Source organism: Ailuropoda melanoleuca, chromosome 5 (genome assembly GCF_002007445.2).
Source record: "Ailuropoda melanoleuca isolate Jingjing chromosome 5, ASM200744v2, whole genome shotgun sequence".
NCBI classification, from domain to species: Eukaryota; Metazoa; Chordata; class Mammalia; order Carnivora; family Ursidae; genus Ailuropoda; species Ailuropoda melanoleuca.
The window spans coordinates 45,187,406-45,210,581 of record NC_048222.1 but is presented as its reverse complement, the minus strand read 5'-3'; the positions used below and the strand labels follow the sequence as shown (position 1 = coordinate 45,210,581).

The 23,176-nt window shown below is 34.1% G+C and overlaps 1 protein-coding gene across 4 annotated transcripts in view; it reads right to left on the bottom strand.

Moving 5' to 3' along the window:
* VPS13C (vacuolar protein sorting 13 homolog C) overlaps positions 1-23,176 on the bottom strand; it is a 171,404-nt gene that overhangs the window by 91,834 nt on the left and 56,394 nt on the right. For all 4 annotated transcript variants that reach the window (XR_004625605.1, XR_004625604.1, XM_034660891.1 and 1 more), the window contains 14 exons: positions 22,385-22,508; positions 20,340-20,457; positions 17,001-17,130; positions 16,100-16,178; positions 14,688-14,827; positions 10,702-10,855; positions 8,869-8,948; positions 7,197-7,256; positions 5,836-5,995; positions 4,973-5,089; positions 3,982-4,085; positions 3,611-3,778; positions 2,827-3,131; positions 947-1,094 (listed from right to left, as the gene is read on the bottom strand). Coding sequence is in view for 2 of the 4 variants with exons in the window: in XM_034660891.1 (XP_034516782.1) it covers positions 947-1,094; positions 2,827-3,131; positions 3,611-3,778; positions 3,982-4,085; positions 4,973-5,089; positions 5,836-5,995; positions 7,197-7,256; positions 8,869-8,948; positions 10,702-10,855; positions 14,688-14,827; positions 16,100-16,178; positions 17,001-17,130; positions 20,340-20,457; positions 22,385-22,508 (1,887 nt within the window). In the remaining 2 variants the exon portion in view is untranslated. The remainder of the gene's footprint in view (positions 1-946; positions 1,095-2,826; positions 3,132-3,610; positions 3,779-3,981; positions 4,086-4,972; positions 5,090-5,835; positions 5,996-7,196; positions 7,257-8,868; positions 8,949-10,701; positions 10,856-14,687; positions 14,828-16,099; positions 16,179-17,000; positions 17,131-20,339; positions 20,458-22,384; positions 22,509-23,176) is intronic.

Genomic DNA, 23,176 nt, shown 5'->3' with positions numbered 1-23,176 from the left:
CTTAAAGATTTTTCCTTAGATCTGACTCTAAAGACAAGGGCAACCAAAGGAAAAATAACCAACTGGAACTACGTCAACCAAAAAGCTTCTGTACAGAAAAAGAAGCATTATTAAAATGAAAAGGCAACCGATTAAATGGGAAAAGATATTTGCAAATCATATATCTGATAAGCAATTAATATCCAAAATATATAAAGAACTCATACAACTCAGTAATAAAAAAAACAAACAATCTGGTTAAAAAATGAGCAAAGGACCTGAATAGGCATTCTTCCAAGAGACACAGAAATGACCAACAAGTACATGAAAAGATGCTCAACATCACTAGTCATCAGGGAAATGCAAATCAAAACCACAATTAGACATCACCTCACACCTCTCAGAATGGCTATTACCCAAAAGATAAGAAACAGCTAGTACTAGCAAGGATGTGGAGAAAAGGGAACCCACAGGCCCTGCTGATAGGAATGTAAACTGGTACAGCCACTATGGAATATAGTATGGAGGTTCCTAAAAAAAAAAAAAAATAGAACTACCATGTGATCCAGCAATTCCACTACTGCTTATCTACCCAAAGAAAACAAAAACACTTATGCCTAATGATGTAAGTCAGATAAAGACAAATATAGCAAGATTTTACTTATATGTGGAATCTAAAAAACAAACAAAACAAAGACCATGCAATGTATATAAACATTGAATCACTATGTTATACAGCCAAAACTCATATTGTCAATTGTACATATATACATACATACATAAATGTTAAGTAACACTTAACTGAAGATTAAATTCTGCTAAATAATAAACATCTCTTTGGACAACATCTCATTGAAATTTTTGTATACCAATCAGTAAAAAATTTCACGTATCATATTGATTTATACTAAGAAAGTCTTCAGAATCTAAAATTTCAGTAATGAGCTTTTTTCACTCATATACTTACATTCATTGATTCAAGATGTCCTTTAATTTCTACAACAGGCACTTTGTGATACCAAGATGCAGCTAGGTTCCGATTTACAGAAAATTCCAAGTTAACAGGGTGCAAGAGCTGAATATCAGGATGGGAGATGCCTGGCTGGATCACTGTCCTAATGAAAAGTATAATTGATGCATAAACATAGGAGGGAAAAGCAACCTACCATTAAAAAGACACAGAATCAAAAGTTGCTGCTCTAAACACTGATTTGAAACATATTTAAGTATTTTCTAACCTCAATCAATAATTCACTTTAGGGACAGATTAAAATACATGATATACAATCAGCCATTAAGAAAACCACCTTCTTCAAACAGGAGGTCACACATGGATTAAATTTTAAAAAGAAATTCATATTGTTGAATATATGGGAGAATCATCAAATATAGCTGCACAAGGGCTGATATATGCATTGATACAGAGATTTTTTTTTTAAATGGCAAGATGAACAGTTAGCATTTTTTAAAGAGTTTGATAAAGCTCTTCTCCATGATTATTTTCTGGACTTGCCTTATAATTTTCCTTTTTTATTTGGGATAGTTAAATCTCTTTGGATGGGGTAGAAAATGATTTTAAAATGTATAGAGACTTTCATATTCATCTGGTGGGGGCTCTACAGATACATCATTACTTACACAGATACTTACAAAACTATACAAAAGCTCAATTAAATCATGAAGAATCACTCAGACAAAACCAAATTGAGAGACATTCCCTGAAAAAAAAAGACTGCACTCTTCAAAACTGTCATCATCATGAAAGACTAAGAAAGGCTGAAGAACTATTCCAGAGCAAGTACCTAACAGTACAGAAATCCTCCTCAGTACTATAGGATACAATTAAATGCCATACGTGATCCTGGATCAAGGGGAAAATTAGACTATAGAAAAATAGACTATAATGGAAACTATTGGAACAACTGGTAAAATCTGAATATTGACTGAATATTAGATATAATCCTGGATCTGTGTTAAATTTCCAGAATTTGAAACTTGCATTATGGTTATATAAGAGGATATATGTTCTTGCTCTTAGGAGACACATGCTAAAGCATTTAGAGCAAAGGGTTAAGATATTTATACTCAAAAGGTTCAGCAAAAAATGTTTTAACTTCCAGTTATAAAATTAATTAAGTCCTAGGTATTTAATGTACAGCAAGGTGGCCAGCTAATAATACTGTATTGTATATTTTAAAGTTTCTAAGAGAATAGATCTTAAAAGATCATCACAAGAAAAAGAATTATAACTATGTGCGGTGATGAATGTTAACTAGACTTCTGGTGGAGACTGTTTCACAATATATACAAACAGCGAATCATGTTATACGCCTGAAACTAAGATAATATGTAAATTTCATCTCAACTGGAAAAATTAAATTAAAAAGATGTTTTAAATGATAATAATAGCATACACTTAAGAGTTAAAGCAAATGTACACAACTGGTGAACCTAGGTGAAGATTATAAGTGTGTCCATGGTAATATTTTTGGAATTTTTCTGTAAGTTTGAAATTTCTCAAAATAAAAACTTGATTAAAAAATAAACAATTCAGGGGCCCTTGGGTGTCCATTCGTTTAAGCGTCTGCCTTCGGCTCGGGTCATGATCCCGGAGTCCTGGGATCAAGCTCCACGTCTTCAGCAGGGAACCTGTTTCTCCCTCACCCCACCCCCCCTGCTCATGCTTTCTCTCACTCTCTCTAACAAATAAATAAAATCTTTTTTAAAAAATGAATAAACAATTCTGTGCAAAAGAAGCACTGTGGGTATGAATTTCAATGTACGCAAAATTTCATGGAAAACGTTAAATAATACTTAAATCCAAAATTACTGAAAAAGAGAGTATACCTAGAGAGCTTGAGCTTTGTTAGCTGCACGTCCATTCTATCAATTACTGGAGGGTTTAAAAAGTCTTCCCCAGACACCAGACTGAACTGATTTTGCACTCTGATTAGCCCAAGATCGACCACTACCGCATTAGTGGAAATGGAAGACTGTGGGATGACTATAACTGGTGCTTTCAGATCAATATTGATAGAAACACGAAAACTCCTCTGGGCAAGATCTTTCACACTTCTGGCAGCCTTTTCTGCAGCCTGAGCAGTGGCAGCACTTAGAGCCTCTTTGGCTGTCTGGAAATTGCTCAGGAAGTTCTGTAGACACAAAGTATAAAAGAAGAAAAACAGACAACAAGCACATCATTAATAATGCAATCTTCTTTTTTATCTATGTGCTGTTTTTTTTCCTGTACATAACTTTCAATTGAGTCTTATTTATCTAGAATTAGGAAGGAATCACCAATCATCCATCTATGTTTATGAGCTACCTAATAAAGGCTAGGGTATTTGAGGAACAGAAGAGGGAAAAAAGCATTTTCAGTATCTTTTTACTTGAAAATTTGGTTTCACTATGTTCTGGCAAAAAATAATTCCAGTTCTAGACAAAAATCTAATTAAATGACTCAGACTTCAGCTGTTAAAAAGAGGTTTTGACCTCTACATTAATACATAAATACCATCTATAATCAAAACAATGCACATCCTAAAATCCAAAGTTTGTAAGATCTGCAATCATAACTACCAGACTTAAGTATTTCTAAGTTGAAAAATCAATATATAAATAGAGATTTTACCACAAGTGACATGAGGAATTTGTGAAGATAGACAATCTGAATACAGCCAACATTCAGTGATACCACACCATCCACTTTGGACATGTCAGTATAGGACTCTCCCTCAGTAGCGTCTGGATACAAATCCAAGTTAAAATGAAAAACTTCATTTCCCATTATTGATACAGCCTGAAAAGCAGAGAGTTGAATGTACTCTGTCCAAGAGGATAATGACAAAATTAGTCTCATTTAAAACGGGCTTATATTTTTAATCATTATAGAAACAAACATCTGTGTAACAAAATATATTTAATATTTCTTAAAGTATATTTAAAATTAAAATCTCATATTCAATTATCAAAACATATTAGCTATTTATTTATTACACCTACTTTTTTATGGACTGTCTTAGGATCAACATCTGTGACAATAATATTTTCCAGTCTGGCAAACAGTGACTGTTTTCTTGACTGAAGAGAAAGAGAAGAATCAAGACCTGAAAAAAAATTATATTATTATAATTTCTAAAGACCTACCATAATAAAATTTTAAGATATTTCTTTTCATTTATAATTTTATTTGGGGGTGAGATTTTTTAAAACTTAGCTATATTTGAACTCCCAACTGATAAAGAAGTGGCAATATTATATATTTTTAGTATTATAAACAATGAAACTTATAAATTCATTGTAAGTCAATTACCTGAATTTTCAACCTTTTGAAAAAACTACACCTAGTACAAATTGATTATCTTGGGATTTTAGGAAATCCTTTATATCTTATATCCAGTTATTTACCTAGAAGCTCTAAGTTTCATGAATCAAATTCACTATAGATGCACTGCCAACTGGGAAAGAACAACAACAAAAAAGCCATAATTTTTTGGTCTTTAAGTTATTCAAGAATTTCATTACATATATTCTTTATGTTTATCAGATCACAATGAGCTGGTAAAGACAGAGTTAGATTAGTTTTAGCAGATTTTGCCTAAAAGACATAATAGGCTCATATGCTTTCTCTTCATTATAAGGTTGTTTGCGTTTGTACCAAGATAAAGCATATTCATAGACCTTAACCTGAATTCTGGATTGACATCTATCCTAGCCCATCAACAGCATCCCCACATGGACATCAGTATCTCTTTTCACCACCAAGACAACTCTCAGAAAGACTCAGAATACTAATTTGTGTGTTTCAATTTGATGGTCAGATTCTGACCAGCATCTACACCCCAAAGAGCAAAGAAAACATGCAGTTCAATTATGTCATAAAAAAAACTATACAGTTTTCACAGCTCGGCGTCCTCCATTTGTATATTCTTTAACATTAAAAAAAAAAAACAACTATCTTTTAAACAATTTTTAACAGTGTGAAAACTTTTACCTTGAATCTTGATTTCAGCAATATTGCTCTTCTCATCGCAAACAGTGACACAGAAAGCATTCAATTTGGCAAACAGCCTGAAGTCAATAATGTCCCTCTCTTTAGAGGATAAAGTCACTAAAAATAAAACAAAGCATTATATCACATGGGAGTCTAGTAATTCAAACTCTGTAAGGTTTCTTCCTTAGATTAAGTGATCCACAGTTCTGTTTTTAAAAATTATAAAATTCTCAAGTTCCTAAAGATTTCAAATTTTTTTTTGCTTTATATATTCTGTATAGTTTGCATTTTTCATATTGATATGTTACTTTTATAATTTAAAAGCAAGAAAAAAACCACAAAATAAATAACATAAGGACACTGAAACTCAGAGAAGTTAAATAATGTGCCTATGGTCACATAATTTAAGTAGCAGAGGCAGGGTTTAAACTGAATTCTTTCTGATCCAAAATCTGGGTTCTTGACCAACTAGATGCTATCCCTGCACTGCTAAACCTCATGTCTCTGGGTCTTACTTCCTTAACCGTAAAACGGAAGGGAAGACTAACCCTCTGTGGAGTCTCTTCAGGGGCCACTGATAGGAGAGGAAGAGCTCAATGTAAATACAGGTTTTCTTCCTGATTATCCACCTAAAGCATCCCCACCACCACCAAAGAACAAAAACAGGTTGTTTTTTTTTAAAGCAAGAGTATTAGTTACCTTCACCTTATATAGCAGTTACCCACATATGATTTTGTTTGAAGAAAAGGACAGAAGTGGGGAAAATGGCACACAAAAGACTGAACTAAATGATCTCTAAGAGTCCCCATTTCTCTCTAGGATTCTAATATGTTTGTTAACAAGAAACAAAGTGTTTTTCTTACCTTTCTGTAGAGCTGAATTTTTTTGTTGCTTCTCATCTGAAATTTGCACTTCTTTGGAATCACTTCCTTGGTCATTGGATGGGATTATGGATGTTAGGTAATTAATAGAAGACAGAAGAGCTTGTGCTTGCAGCAACAGATTTAAAGATGAAAACGCCACCTAGAAATTTTTTAAAAAGAAAATTAGTTTTCCAGGCCAATTATACCCATAATATCCATGATGGACCAGAAAGGCTTCTAGCTGGACTCATATCACTGCTTTTACAGCTTGGAAGGAAGAGAGAGGAGATCAAGATCCACAGCCCAGACTCCTTAAACAGAAAATACAGAGAGTGAATCACACTTGCACATATTGAGAGCTCCTAAGAATATCAAAGTAACCTAATTACGCCATTTCCCAAGCATAATTAACATGGAACCTATAATCTGCTTATCATGGCCATTCCGATATCCATCATATTTTTGGATCTTCAATGGGCTCTTTATTATGATTACATAAAACATGTAAGTTAAACCATGAAACTCCAAAATCACCATGTGTTAATATTAGGTCAAGAAATGATTTCAAATGTGATATTCATGAGATTTAAATATAAAAAGTACAATAATAAGTGAGTTCTCAGTTACTAAATGATCTTCTAAAACCATAATGGTCCTATCATTTAAATAGACAGATAATATATCTTTTATAAAAATAAGTTACATTTTTTAAAACAATGACTGCAGAAGCTAAGACACCAACAAAAATTGCTGTCAGGAACATGTGGTTTTCTAGTAGCAAATGAAAGTTTTTAAAAAAATCTTTGCTTACATAAAAGAATTTCCTTTTATTGCCTCAAAGCACTAAGTGGATATAAAAAACTATAAATATTCAACAAATTCTCCCATCTCTCAAAAGTGTAACCTAAAATTCCTATCTCTGATTATCTTTTTAATGTAACCCACAACTACATTTTGTCTCCTCCTCCTCCATGTGACTACCTTAGTATGGCTCCAGAAGTACTCAACATCTCTCCTTGTTTTTCACATACTTTCTCAGCCCTGCATTATTAAACAGCAGTATATAGTATGATTTGTTTAAAATCCTGTTGTTTCTTTGTAAATCAAAGTTCCATCATCTATAGCATTCCCTTTATAAGAAATAATTAGGATGTGCTACAGTAAGTTTTTTAAAACACCAGCTCTATGATACTCAAAGGTAAATATACAGCATGGTAGGTATCTATGAGATTAATTTATAACTTTTATTGGTTCTTAATAATTTTATCAAATTACTCAGTCATTATTCCTCAAAGGATACTGGAGCCTTTCACAGTAAGTTATTTTCAAAAAAGGTATATTGTTTTAAAAAAATTTCTTACCTTAAGTGTTTGTTCAGTTTTTTCAAAGGTGGTTTGAAAACTGGGTCCATTCTTATCAGCCTAAAAAAAAGAACAAAAGTTCTAAAGAAGGATTTAAGACCAAAGTAAATAAATCACTTATTTATGATCTTTAATTTTTTAAATTATTCAGAACTGTAATTTTATGTATATCATATAATTAATTTTATTGTCATTATTTTAAATTTATAGCCAAATTATTTATTACAGTCATGCAAATTTGTTCTCCTCTTCAAATATGGAAGACCATGGTAACATTCACTTCTGGGAAACTACAGCTAGAGACCAGAATTATAAACTCTGAAGGCCAGAAGGCTTAAAGGTCATCTAGCCCATGCAGAGTCCCTTTTATATCTTTGGGAAGTCTATTTTAGGTTCTCTCCAGTGAAAGAAACCTCATTTTCTTACAAATTCAATCTTAAGAGAAATTTGATTTAATTAGGTCTTCATACTAAGTCAAAAATCTGTCTCCCATCATAATTACCTATTGGTTCAAGTTCTGTCTCTTAGGAACATCCACAGTAAATTCAGTTTTACCTCTTGTGAGAAACCTTCTGGCTAGGCCAGTCTCTCTGCCTCTTTTTTTTTCTTTTCTTTAAGATTCTATATATTTAGGGGCGCCTGGGTGGCAGAGCGGTTAAGCGTCTGCCTTCGGCTCAGGGCGTGATCCTGGCGTTATGGGATCGAGCCCCACGTCAGGCTCCTCTGCTATGAGCCTGCTTGTTCCTCTCCCACTCCCCCTGCTTGTGTTCCCTCTCTCGCTGGCTGTCTCTATCTCTGTCTTATAAATAAATAAAAAATCTTTAAAAAAAAAAAAAAAGATTCTATATATTTAGTTGAGAGGGAGAGAGAGCAGGAGCAGGGGCAGGAGGAAGCAGAGGGTGAGGGAGAAGCAGACTCCCAGCTGAGCAGGGAGCCACATGCAGGGCTCGATCCCAGGACCTCAAGGTCATGACCTGAGCTGAAGGCAGACGCTTAACCAACTGAACCACGCAGGTGTCCATCTCTGACTCTTTAATGCAATAAAACTTAATGCTCTTCTTTGTGAGAGAATCAATCACAATATATTTCAATTTTTATCTACTTGTCTATCTTCCTACAAGTCCATAATTTCCTAGAAAACAGGGAATGTTTTTCATCTCTATATCCCAAGTGCCTAACAGAACCTGACAAAGACATTCAATAAATAGTTGTTGAATGATTAAACAAATCAAATAATCTTGAATGAAGCTAAATACCATTACTTCCTTCAGCATTTCTCATATATTTTTTTGAGTCTCTCCCAATCCTGGCAGTTCACTTCCAATCAAATTTGACTTTATCCCTTTTAATGAAGGATAGTCAGTCAAATATCACCCACATATACAACGAATACAGGCAGGTGAATATGCCCCAAGAGACAGGAGTGCATCCTACTTGATCCCAAGCTTCCATCTTTGCGGACAGGGAGCTTGGTAGCTTCTTACTCGTCCTAGTCTTGTACTTACGTGAAAGAGAAAGTGTAACATGAAAATGTTCAGAGAAACAGTGGATATCCCTATGATTAAAACCTATGACAAACATCCAGATCATTTACCAATCTGCTGTCATCTTTTTCCTTCCAGAGGACAGTTTAGAGTATACAATAAATATGTAAACATTTTATGGCCCTTACCTTAACATAGTCTACTTTTAAGAGATCTAATCCAGGTTTATCAGAAGAGCTAATCAAGTGAAGGGGCTTCTTTTTGGATCCTAGATTAAAGAAAAAGAAAAAAGTGTTTCAAATAAATTGCTCTTTTTCTAAGATTGGAATTTTCTGGGTATCTTTTTCTTTTTAAAAAATGTTGTTAATTAAGCTTTAAAAGACTATCTGCACATATTTTCATGCACTGGTGAATAAATAAACCAATCTAAATACTGACCTTACCTTTAGCATCCAACTTACTTAAAAAATGTATATTTATTTTCAATTGATTTTACATCTGTGTTCAAAAATAATCAATACCTCCCTAGATATTTTTAAGGACATATGTGCATTTGTACGGCAGTAGAAAGACTACAAGTTAATTAAGAAAAATTAATTCTAGTTCATTTCTTTCTTTTTTTTTTTAAAGATTTTATTTATTTATTTGACAGAGACAGCCAGCGAGAGAGGGAACACAAGCAGGGGGAGTGGGAGAGGAAGAAGCAGGCTTCCAGCGGAAGAGCCTGATGAGGGGCTCGATCCCATAAACGACTACGCTACCCAGGCGCCCCTCTAGTTCATTTCTACCCTTACTAGGAGATACTCAACTTCAGCTTTCGCAACCATATAAACAAGACTGAACTACAAAAATATGTAATACCTTATTGAGCTATAAAATTCTAAGAATATTTCATTCATATTAAAGAAATTTAAATAATTTTCCTTTGCTTAGGCTAAGAGAGAAGGCTTATTAGAAAAGAAAGTATTTTCTAGGGAGGGGAATTGCTAAATTTCTTTTAATTTTAAAAACTACAGGTACACTACTAGATGTCCTCTATATCCCTCACATAGACATATGAAGGAATGGCCTCAAAAAACTGTAGAAGTGATTTATATGCCGTTTTATCCAACTTCATTATTTTCAGTTCTATAACTCCTGCTCCTGAGAAATCTCAGAATTTTCACTTCACCTTCAAGGTCATAACCTTCCCTAAAGCAAAAAACAGCCTAGCAAATTTTTTACATTTTCCCCTCAAGACAGTAATGTAAACTCCATTCAAACATAGTGCTTACAGAAACTAACATATAAAACATTCTTCTTCTAAACTGAGATGTGTTTTCGTTTCAACTATTAAAAAATAACAAAAATAGGACTTTATATTCTACTAAAATATTAGGCAAATATTAAGTAATTACTATAGATCCACCCATTCCAAATACTTAATAGTCAAATACTTAATTAGCACACAAGATGTACACTGAAATAAACAAACCACAAGAGCTTCTAAAATAATGAATTTTATCCCCCGTTCTAGTTTTCATAACCTGGCACTGCTTCTGACATATAAATGCTATTCAATAGAAAGAACAAAGACTTTAATACTATAAGATCAGAGACAAATTCTAGGTTTTGCCATTCATAAGATGCATGGTCTCGAATAAGCCACTTAATCCCTCCTTCTTTAACCTTTCTGTGTAAAATGAGAATAATATTCCCTATATAAAGGAGATTTATATGAACTCTCTAAGACAGTAGATCATAGTAGTTAAGAATACAAACCCAGACTTCCAGGGTTTTAATCACAGGTCAGCCACTAACCAGCAGTATGACCCTGGTTAAAGTATATAAAATTTATGCCTTAGTTTCTTCCTGTGTAAACTGGAGATAATAACATTGTCATAGGGTTAAATGAGCTATTATTTATAAAATTCTTAAAACAGTGCTATTATTTATTATAAATATTATTTTATATACAAGTGTTTCAGATACTCAGTGATATTATATTTATTAACCATTATTTCTATTTTTATGACTATTACCTTGAATTTCATGGTAATCCAAGCTGATTTTCTTTAAATAAGATACCACAGTTATATCAAATGTTCTCATTGTAGCCTCTGTTCCTAAATGAGTAACATTAAATACTAGAATTGTATCTTCTTCCTTCTGTTGTTTGGTAAATTCCAAAACCACCTAAAAGATCAGGACAGACAATAAAAGCTTGATGAATTTTAGAATCATGCTTAAAAACAAAATTTTTCTTCATACATATCATCACGAGAATAACAGAAACTTTGCTCATGCTTTCTTACTACCATAAAGATATTTACTATGACAGGAAATTATCACCTTAAATTCTATTATTCAGAACACAACTACATCTATATAAAAATCATGATATAATTTTACATCAATTTTTATTTACTTTTTCAATTTAGTAGAAACAGGAATGTATGGATTCTTACTTAATGATTTTCTTAAACGTATCATGTTTACATGTTTAAACCTATCATGTTTAAACATATCATCATGTTTAAATCATGTCTGCTGATTAAAAAAAAGCATTCCCGGGGCACCTGGGTGGCGCAGTCATTAAGCGTCTGCCTTCAGCTCAGGGCGTGATCCCAGCATTCCGGGATCGAGCCCTGCATCAGGCTCCTCTGCTGGGAGCCTGCTTCTTCCTCTCCCACTCCCCCTGCCTGTGTTCCCTCTCTCGCTGTCTCTCTCTCCATCGAATAAATAAATAAAATCTTTAAAAAAAAAAAAAAAAGCATTCCCATTAAAGTAAAAAGTAGGACAGAGTATTCACTCTTACAGTCCTATTTAAATTTATTCTGCATATGACAACCAGTATATTTTGTCAATCAAAAACAAAACGTGGCAATTTTTAAAACATGAAAGTTCTTTGATATTCCATCAAGAGACAGAGATCTTGGGGCGCCTGGGTGGCACAGCGGTTAAGCATCTGCCTTCAGCTCAGGGCGTGATCCCGGAGTTATGGGATCGAGCCCCACATCAGGCTCCTCCGCTATGGGCCTGCTTCTTCCTCTCCCACTCCCCCTGCTTGTGTTCCCTCTCTCGCTGTCTCTATCTCTGTTAAATAAATAAATAAAATCTTTAAAAAAAAAAAAAAAAAGAGACAGAGATCTTTGTCTACTATCTTTGAATATCAACAGGCTTGTGAGTACTCAATCAACAGACTACAGAGGAAGCAACACTATAATAACTTCCAGGGATAAAAAAACGCCCATAAAACTTCCACCTGGGAATGCATACTGAGGGAAGCTGGCTGCCATGTAAAAAGTTCAACTATCCAGAGACTGCCATGTTCAGGAGGCCACGAGTAGGCATTTCAAATAGTCCCAGCTGAGCTCCCAGCCAACGGCCAGTATCAAGTGCCAGCCTCATGAGCGAGACACTTCTGAGACCCTCTGAGACTTTGGGTCACTGTAGCTCCAGCAAATTTGACTGCAACCACATGGAAAACTAGACACAAAAATTACAAAGCTGGGATGTGCCTGGGCAGCTCTGTCGGTTAAGCATCTACTTTCAGCTCAGGTCATGATCTCAGGGTCCTGGGATCAAGCCCCGTGTCGGGCTCCCTACTCAGCAGGGAGTCAGCTTCTCCCTCTCCTTCTGCCCCCCTTGCCGCCACTGGTGCTCACTCTCTCTCTCCTCCTCTCTCAAATAAATAAAAATCTTTAAAAAATAATTGCTAAGCTGGCCCCTTCCACAATTCCTAACCCATAATACTCTGAGCAAAATAAAACAGTTGTTTTGAGCTATCGTGTTTTGGGATAACCTGTTAGGCAGCAATAATAACTAGAACAATGTAAATACTGAAAAAAAGCAAAAATAACATTGTTGGCAGTGATATATACTTAAGAAAAACTACGAGTGTCAACTGAAAAATAGAAACAATAATATAGTATAATAAGATATTCAGTACAGAGTTGTTATACAAAAGTAAATTTCAGATCAATCAATGATTTAAGTGAAAGCAATGAAATCATAATATATTAAACTGTGGGTAAATATTTTTGTAATTGAGAATTTTCTAAACATACACTAAGATATAAAGAAAAAATTTAATATATTTCACTACGGCAACATTTAAAACTTCAAAATGGCAAAAGAAGTCAAGTTGGGAAAAACAGTACTATTTTTTCTTAGATGATTCTGATTACCATTATCATTTTAGTTTATTCATTCAATATTCAATAAAATATTTATTGGACATCATCTACCATGTACGAGGCCATGCCAGCCACTAGGAACATCAAAGTGACCAGGACGGACAAGGTTCTTGTCCTTATGGAACTTATATCCTAAGAAGAGTGGGGAAAAGTGAAGTTTCCTTGTACTGGGTAGTCAGGCCTTTCCAATAGGATGGCACTTGAGCAAATATCTAATATAAGTAAAGAATCAAATCATACAGAAAAAGAGTGTTGCAGGCAAAACAACAACAACAACAAAAACCCCAAAAATACCCCAGCAAGCACAAAGAATGTGCTTGGTATATGTAAGGAAGAAAAAAGGCAAGTTACATAACACAAAGTGAACTTTGTGTTCACTGCTATAACAGCAGTATCTAAAACAATACACTCCATGATGACACTTGATGAATAGTTACTGAAGGGATGAATAAAGTATGACTGGAGCAGAATGAGCAAGGCACAAGAGGACTGAAGATGACTCCAAAGAAGTCACATGGGGTGACCTCCCTGTATGCCATGTAAAGCCTCGCAGGCTATAGGACGGGCTTAACCCTTTACTCTAATCAAAATGGAGCCAGATCAGGTCTGACTTTTACTTTGAAAGGATTACTGTGAGGGCACCTCGGTGGCTCAGTCAGTTAAGTGTCCAACTCTTGATTTTGGCTCAAGGTCATGATCTCGGGGTCCTGAGACCAAGCCCTGTGTCAGGCTTGTTTCTCTCCTTCAACCCCCACCCCTACCCACCCCCTGCTCACATGCTCTCTCTTAAAAAAAAAAAAAATCATTCTGGCTACGATGTTGAGAACAGAGTACCTTATGGAAGCAGAGAGACGATTATGAGGCTACTGCACTAGTCCAAGCAAGACGGTGACTTGGACAGTGCAGTAGAAGACAAGAGCAATCACTTGAATGTATTCTGAAGTTAGAGTCAAGGGATTTTCTGATATTTTAGATGGGCATATGAAAGAAAGAGAGAAGTCAAAGAAGGCTAAAGATAAATAATACACATTTCCTTAAAACAAATACCAATAATACTTAGAAGGATCTATATACACAATACAATCTGGTATTTCTGACATTACATTTTAGGACATCATCTCACACTGGGATATAAAGCAGTCAATAAGAAACATCTTCTTATACCTTTGTGTTTTATTAAGGCAATGCATATTTATTATTAAAAATTTAGAGTATATGTAAAAGCAAACAAGCATAAATAAGAAACTATATATAATTCCACTGCACAGAGATGAACGCTGTCCATCATGCATTATCAAAGAAAAAAATGCATGTGTAATTTCTAAATAGAACCGTAATGTCCTTGGTATTATAATCTCTTTTTTCTCCAAAATAATGATATTTTATAAACATCTTTCCATGTCAATGTTTCCTTTTATTACATGACTTTTAATGGATATAAAGACATGCTGAAAATTAGGTTGTTTACACTTTTCTGAATTATAAACATAACAATGAGCAATATTATTTAGCTTAAAAGTAAAAAAAACATTAATGTAAACATGTCACAGACATTTTTCTATAGAAAAGAAAATCCCATTTAGGTATCTTGAGCTTTTCCAGAATAGATTAGATAGAGTATAGATCATTCTCATATCAGTTTTTACAAAATAACATTTCATTTTCTTGGAACTGTGTGTGTGTGTCTGTGTGTGTGTGTGTTAGGAAGTAGTGAGGCACAGTATCTTATTTTAAATATACTACTTAATGTTTGGATCTAGCATGAGATAGTTTACAAGGACAGTGATGACAACAATATATTTATTTATGGACAAAACAAAAATACATACCTCTTTAATTTCAAACTTTAGTAAAAGATTAATGAGCTCCTCATTTGGGGCCTCTGCAACTTTTTTTAATTCTGAACTTCTCACACTTTTACCAGTCTGTGTATCTCCGTCTTCAGCATCAAAATATTCATCATCAGACTCTAAAGAACATATTCATTTGACTTGAGAGAATGTCCACTGAAAGCTGTATAAAACCCTCAAATTCTCAAAAGTAAATTTCATTTATTAGATAATAATCTTCATATTCAGAATCAGAATACAGTTACAATGATTTTCTAAATCCCACCAAGTGACTTAACCTGCCATGTGATAATCATATATAAAGACCAAACCACCCTATTATTTTTTTCTTCAATAGTTCTGTTTTTCACTTCAGTTCACTCATTCAATATTCAGTATAAATAACTGTTGGGCATCGCCCATCATATATCAGTCTGTACCAGCCACTAAGGACAGAACAGTGAACAGAGCAGACATGATCCTTATCCTCAGGAAGCTTATACTCTACTTCAAAATTAAACAAGATCAGTTAGTCAAGAGCTAGAAAAAAAAAATCAGGTAGAAATTGGGGCAAAAAATAAAAATAGCCTATTTAGACTCTTACACACTGTCAATCACAAAAATCCCTTCGGGGCGCCTGGGTGGCTCAGTAGGTCAAGCATCTGCCTTCAGGTCAGGTCATGAACCTGGGGTCCTGGGATCGAGCCCTGCGTGGGGCTCCCTGCACAGCAGGGGAGTCTGCTTCTCCCTCTCCCTCCCCCAGCTTGTGCTCTCTCTCTCTCAAATAAATAAAATCTTAAAAACAAAAACAGGGGCGCCTGGGTGGCACAGTGGTTAAGCATTTGCCTTCGGCTCAGGGCGTGATCCCGGCGTCATGGGATCGAGCCCCACATCAGGCTCCTCTGCTATGAGCCTGCTTCTTCCTCTCCCACTCCCCCTGCTTGTGTTCTCTCTCTCGCTGGCTGTCTCTATCTCTGTCAAATAAATAAATAAAATCTTTAAAAATAAATAAATAAATAAAAAAATAAAAATAAAAATAAAAACAAAACAAAAAAATAAAAATCCTTTCATTCAAATGAAGAAACTAGGCTTAAAAAAAAAAAGTGACTAAATTTCTGGGTTCTCTATTCTGTTCCATTGATCTATGCGTCTGTTTTTGTGCCAGTACCATACTGTCTTGATCAATCACTAAATTCTACCCCAAAATTAATAATACGCTATATGTTAACTTGAATTTAAATAAAACCAAAAAAAGGTGATTCAAAATGACACTGTTAGTAGAACTAACCAACTAGAACTAAAACCAGTGAGTTATTTTAACACTTTCAAAATTCCTTTATTTTTTGAAAATTTTATCTCCATATATAAATGGATATAGGCTTCACTAAATAAAGAACATTTACTTTCCTTACCTGATTCTACTCCATCTAGCAACAGTGAAGTACCAAGTAGGTCTTTTGTCCTATCTGAAATAATAGGAATTGAAGATACCTAGCAAAGAATACAAAAAGTTTTCTTAACATACTAATTTAGCAGGATCAAATGTACATAAATGAGAAAAATACTGAAAAAGTAGTAAAAGGACAGAGAGAGATGGAAAGACACACACACCCAATACACAAATCTTCCAACAAAGCACATTATGCAATCAACTAATTAATCGTTGGCTAATGTTTACTAATTATTAAGACTACCACCTGTAATTATAAGGGCAGACTATGTACTACTCTAGCAGATAAGTCTATTTATCATAGTGTATCATTTAGCTGCTGTCTGACAATACTAACTGCATGTCTGTATTACAGGTTCCTAGAAAATGGTATCAGCATTGGTGGGCGCTCTCAAATTTCATTTCCACATAAGTGGAAATTCAACACTTATTTTATGTTGTAAAGGTCAATTCCAATTAAAGTTATCTACAACGTTTAAGTCTAATGTGTAAGAAAATCACATACAAATTATTCTATTTTGTAACATTTAAAGGAAGATTTCCATATCTAATTTTACTTAAACACATTCCATAAATTTATAAAACATTTTTTCCTTTCATTTATGTATTTTTATTCCCTTTGTTCTCTAAAGCTGACTTCCCACCACCACTCTAAACAGTAGTGAAAACAGGCTTCAAACTTTATCCATTCAATGCCATATGCACTTTCGAATAGAATCAACAACATTAAACTTCAGAAGTGTATCAAATAAATGAAACTGTCCCTAAAAACTATTCAAAAACAAATTAGCTCAAAGAAAGATGAAAAAAACTCCCCATGTACACAAATGTAGAGCTGTAGCACTTTTATTATGTCCATTTACCTGTCTCTCTGGAGACTGTGCAGAGGATTTCTGTGGCAAGGGTATACTGTTAATCAAACATAGCACATCTTTCATCTTCTGGTCAGAAATTCTCACATGCACCAAAGGAAGTCCTCCAGATACTTTCAATCTAAAAATACAATTCAGCTGTAAGGTTTTAAGGTCCAGCTTCTATTATGGAGGGGGGGTGGATGGACTAGAGACTACACTATGGAGTCAAAGTAACTCCGGACATGTTTTAATCTAACTAATGCCTCAACATTGTCAGAGAATGAGAGGTTCTATGTAAGCCAAGTTTTCAGATAATTTTCATGTATCCCTCTTCAGCAGCCAAACCTTCTAAAGTTGACTTATTTTTATGAACGTATTTTCTTTTTTTTTTAATCCTTTTTTTTAAAGATTTTATTTATTTATTTGACAGAGAGAGAGACAGCCAGCGAGAGAGAGAACACAAGCAGGGGGAGTGGGAGAGGAAGAAGCAGGCTCCCAGCGGAGGAGCCTGATGCGGGGCTCGATCGCAGAACTCCGGGATCATGCCCTGAGCCAAAGGCAGACGCTCAACGACTGAGCCACCCAGGTGCCCCTATGAATGTATTTTCAAACACAATGTCTAATTTTTAAAACCACTATACATTCTTTAACTATTTCCTGGCATCAAAGATTTTGCATTATACATATCTAAGAGTATCTACTCCATCACTCTCTATTCCCTTGCCTTGCTTTATTTCCTTTTCTAGGACTTATCAGTACCCAACATATCATATATATACTTGCTTATTTTATGTCTCCTGATTAAAATATAAGTACCCTGAGGACATCTGTTTTACTCGCTGCTGAGTCACTGCTGTGCTTTCATTAGCTGCTTACTTTTTAGCACTTGCTTCTACTCTGCTTCCCTATTCAGCATAACTCCCTAGGTTCATCTGTCTCAATAACTCTGTGGCAGCTGTTTGCTGCTCATGAAGTTCTTTCCAGTTACTGTGTATCTTTGACTTGCCAACTAAGCTGTGAACAGCTCAAGTTGACAGAAGCCTAACCATTATGTGAAGACCGATTGTCTGTATAATGCACAAACCATTCATGTTCAAAAGAGGCCAGTTGGCTGTTCCTGTCTCAAAATATTGAACTTTCTACATAAGTACTCTGTCAGTTGAAAGCAACATAAATATGTAAGATGCTTCTTCATTATTTGTGAAACATTACCTAAAGCTAAAAGCATCTCAAACAGAGGGACTGGATGAAACCTCCCACCTAAAATAACACAAAGTTGGACAAAATACATGAAACAATGGTTTAAAAGACATTGGACATCAGTCAACAAAAGACAGATGAAAGATGGAAAACAAATGAGGGAAGACCTAGGAATACCCCAGCTTAATGACTTAAGAATTTCAAAATGTGAAGGGTACAGTAAAGGAGTATTTCAAGAGGAATTTATAACATTAAATGCCTACAGTAGAAAAGAAAGGTCTTAAATCAGTGTTTTCAATTTTCACCTTAAAGGACTAGAAAAGTAAAGCAAATGAAACCCAAAGGAAGAAGGGAAAAAGCAATAATAAACATGAGAATGGACATCAATGAAATAAAAAAAGGAAGGACAATAGAGAAAATAATAGAAGCCAATAGCTGATTCTTTCAGAAGATGATCAACAAAACTGATAAACTATCAGGAAAAAAAGAGAAAAGGCACAAACTACTAACATCAGCAGAGAGAGAGAGACAGCATCACTACAAATTCTCTATGTATTGAAAAGCCAATACAATAATACATGAACAATCTTATGACAATAAACTCAAAAACTAAGATGGACAAATTCCTTCCTTAAAAGACAAACTACCAAAGATTACTCAAAAAAATTTGAATAGCCCTCTCTCTATGAAATATATTGAATTTGCAGTTAAAAACTCTCCCCCCCAAAAACAAAACTCAAGTCCAAATGGCTTCACTAATGAATTCTACAAAACATATAAAGAAGAAATACTTCTACACAACTTCTTCCATAAGGCCAAACTCACTCCATGAGGCCAACATTACCCTGATACTCTGATACAAAAACAATGAAAGCACAAATATCCCTCATAAATAGAGATGTCGACCCTTGAGCAACTTGGATTTGAACTCTATGGGTCTGCTTATATGCGGATTTTTTTTTCAATAAATACAATGCAGTACTGTAACTGTATTTTCTCTCCCTTATGATTTTCTTAACAGTACTTTCTTTTCTCTAGCTGTATTGTTGAAAACAGAGTATATAACACATACACAAAGTATGTGTTAATCAACTGTTTATATTATCAGTAAGGCTTTCAGTTAAAGATAGGCTTTTAGTAGTTAAGTTTAGGGGAAATCAAAAGTTATACATGGATTTTCAAATGAGCGGGTGTGGGACTGGGATAGGGGCTAGTGCCTCTAACCCTTGTGTTGTTCCAGGGACAAATGTATAAAAGGATACAAGGACTCTGGGGGATGAAGGATATATTCATTATCTTGACTGCAGTGATGGTTTCATAAATATACATATGTCAAAACTTATCAAATTGTACACTTTAAACAGATGTAGCGTACTGAATGTCAATAATACTTCAATGAGGCTGTTTTTAAGAAGGCAGCATAAACATTTCATAATTATCTCCTTAAAATCAAAATTCCCTTGAATTATTCTCAAGATTTTATATGGTTTCATAATCAAAAGAGCTTTTAATTTTTTTGCCTAGTTTCAAGTTTTTATTTAAATTCCAGTTAGTTAACATACAGTGTAATATTAGTTTCAGGAGTAGAATTTAGTGATTCATCACTTATATACAACACCCAGTGCTCATCACAAGTGCCCTACTTAGTACCTATCACCCATTTAACCCATCTCCCCCACCTACCTCCACTCCAGCATTTCTCAGTTCTCTATAGTTAAGAGTCTGTTTTCTGGGTTGCCTCTCTTTTTCTTCCCCTACGTTCATCTGTTTTGTTTCTTAAATTCCACATATCAGTGAAATCACTTGGTATTTGTCTTTCTCTGATTTATTTTGCTTAGCATATTAATCTCTAGCTCCATCCACATCGCTAATTTTTGAAGATTTTATTTTATTGATACTGAATCATGGATTTGATCCATTCAAAAACACAGATAACCAATTTTTACACAATATAAAAGTCCAAATACTTCTGAAATAAGAGAGGGGATACACCATAATTCAAAAAAAACATTTTCTTAAAAATATGTTTCTGCTATAAGATAATAATTTTCTCTGTCCTTCAAAAATCTAGTTTTTTAAAATCCTGTAACTGATACAGATACATTTCACCTTGTTCATTTTATAATATAAAAGAAACTCATACATTACCTGGCCATTCTAATGTCTTTTTCTACCATTGCCTTGGCCAACTCAACATGAATATCCATGGGTTGCAATATATGCATAGTTGATGGATGCTGAAATCGACACTTTTTCCAGTTTTCCTCTTTAAAAAAATTTTTTTAAATTAAACTAGTTTTTCAGATGTTCTGTGAAAAATTATTCCAACTTAACAGAAAACAGCAAACATATTCAATAAATACCAATTTTTACTTTTTTCAGCATGTAAGTTAAATGACCTTTATTTTTTAAAATAAGATTGACAGTTAATAATGTAACCGCTTATTTTAAAATGTCTTCTAGTTAGCAGTAACAGTTCATAGTAAGTGGGCATTTTCCCCCACTTAATTATTAAATAATTCTCATTGAATTGATTACTGCTGTATGAATACTAAAATAATTTGCTATGATAAATTATACAATCCACATCAAAGAAAAAAATTAAAATTCAGCCATGCTCTAAAAATGAGGGTTATTAATGACAAGGAGTTTCAGTGTTTTTCACATGTCTACTCTAACTCCATTTGACATTTTTTATCCTCATCCTAGGTCTATCATGTCTAGGCTATCAATCTGGCTTATGTAGTCAAAGGCTATAAAGTGATTCACAAATTATGATAAAGTATAGTCTACTGTGGGGAATAAAAACATAAAGGAAAAAAATCAGTGGGAAAGAAATAGTTTTATATACAAATATGTTTATAAGCATTAGCGCATATGTGATGGGAGAACAAAACAATCAAAATGGCTTATAACATACTAAAATAAACGATACAAAAACAAAAAGTAAATTAAATTAAGTAAAATAAGATGGACAGGAGTCAAAGACTGATACAAAAATAATTGTAAATATTTATTTGAGGATTGTTTATATAACATCTTGCATTTTAAAGCAAACAGGAAAAAAAACCCAGGAATTTACTGCCCTGATTCTGCAATTAGCAACCAAGGTAGGCGGCTGCAGTGAAAAAAGGAAAAAAATAGAAAATAGCAGAGGAAAAAAAAAGGTTTCTGGGGTTCTTTAGAGAAATTACACTAGTTTAGCACATAATCCTAAAACAAAAATGAGTTTTATCAAGCAAGATTTTATGATAAAAAAAGTGTAATAATCACTTTTCTCAAAAAAAAAAAAAGGTTTTAAGGTCAGACTTTCCAACAGAATCCTACACAGATCTTAACTGATGGTAATCACTGAACATCTTTTATCGCTTGTAACTCAAACAATTATTATTAAGTACATACGGAAGAAAAGGCAGTTTTAATGCTCTGTGTAAAATGGTCTGTGTAAAAGTACTTCCCTCCAAGGAATTAATAGGCTCATAATATATAAAAACTAAGTAAAGCATTACGTATTTACATCTTAATAAATCTCTTCCTTCCTACTAGAGTATACACTCTGCACACAGAGTTACATTCTTTCTTCCAATGACCTACCATAAAGTGATATATTCAAAGATACTTGGCAAGTAATTATTGCTTTCAGAAACTAAACAAGTATGGAGAACCAGTGTTCTTTACTTAAGCAGTACAAAACACGAAAGCTTTTGGAAAGTAATTAACCATCTTTAGGGTTTTAAGATTATACCCATACTTGTCAGATATCTACAAAAGTAGATTGTAATACTACTGAAATAATGACTAGGCTAGTATAGTCAAAATACTTAAAAATAAAGAAGCAAGGGAAGACAACATTGAGACATCCCAAAAGCACTGACACGGAAAAACTTAAGCCAATGGCAAATTCTATTTTTGTGTTCTGGGCAGTTTCATAGTCATATCACAACAAAACAGGCAATGACTGGACCTAGATTCAAATGGTGCTGAGTATCTGAAGATGAACAGGCATATATGTATCTCTATTTCTATCTGTGGCAATGATTTGCACTGATGGGCTCCGATTTGGTTTTCTTAAGTGACCAACTAGATATGTGTTCAAAATATTGTCAGGGTTGATATACATACGTACATACACATATATTTACCTATGCCAGTCAACATAATTTCAAGATCCTAAAAACTGAGCAACAGCTTACCTGCTCTTGCAAAGAGTAACTGCACACTTTTTATTTCAACATCAAACTTGTCATATGCTTTATCCATTATTTCTTCCAGAGATGAATTATTAGTCTTCTGCAAACCTTGATCTTTACTGTTAAGCTAAAAATGGACAAAAACTTCAATCTTCTTAACAGAAAAATATATTGATACTTTTGTTGTGTTTTCTTGAAACCTAACTAAAATGAAATCACTGTCCTTAATGAGCGCACATTCTGCTCAATTTTCTGACAATTATTTGCAAGTATTTTATTAGGAATATAATATTTCAGTTTATGTCTTTAGTATGTTTGGGTACTAGGTGCTCAGCATATTTGCATTAATCAGAAGATCAGTTAGACAGCTGTCTACCTCAAATAACCTGTCTAGACATGCAACTCTTCCTGGCTCTCAGCAGTTATTGCCATTCATGACCCGGCACCCTGACTACTGATTCTAACCTCTTCACCATGAAATCGCAGATTTTGTTCCTTCTTCTTCCCATTATATCACCTGAATAAATGGGCCATTAGAATTCAGCTTCAATCTCTACTTTCTTTCCCCTCTTCCCAAAGGAAGCAAGGATCCCATTTGGGACTGTATTTTTTCAAATCTTCACTTTTTCTCAGATGCTTGGATTTCTAATGGGTTTGACCCCAAAACCTTAGAGTTCTCTTACTCAACTTAGTTGCTGACAGTGGTATAACAAACATATATTAATATGTGTATAATTTCCTATTGTCAAAATATGTAAATTAACAAATAACACTGTGTAATTAAACTCTGGAAAT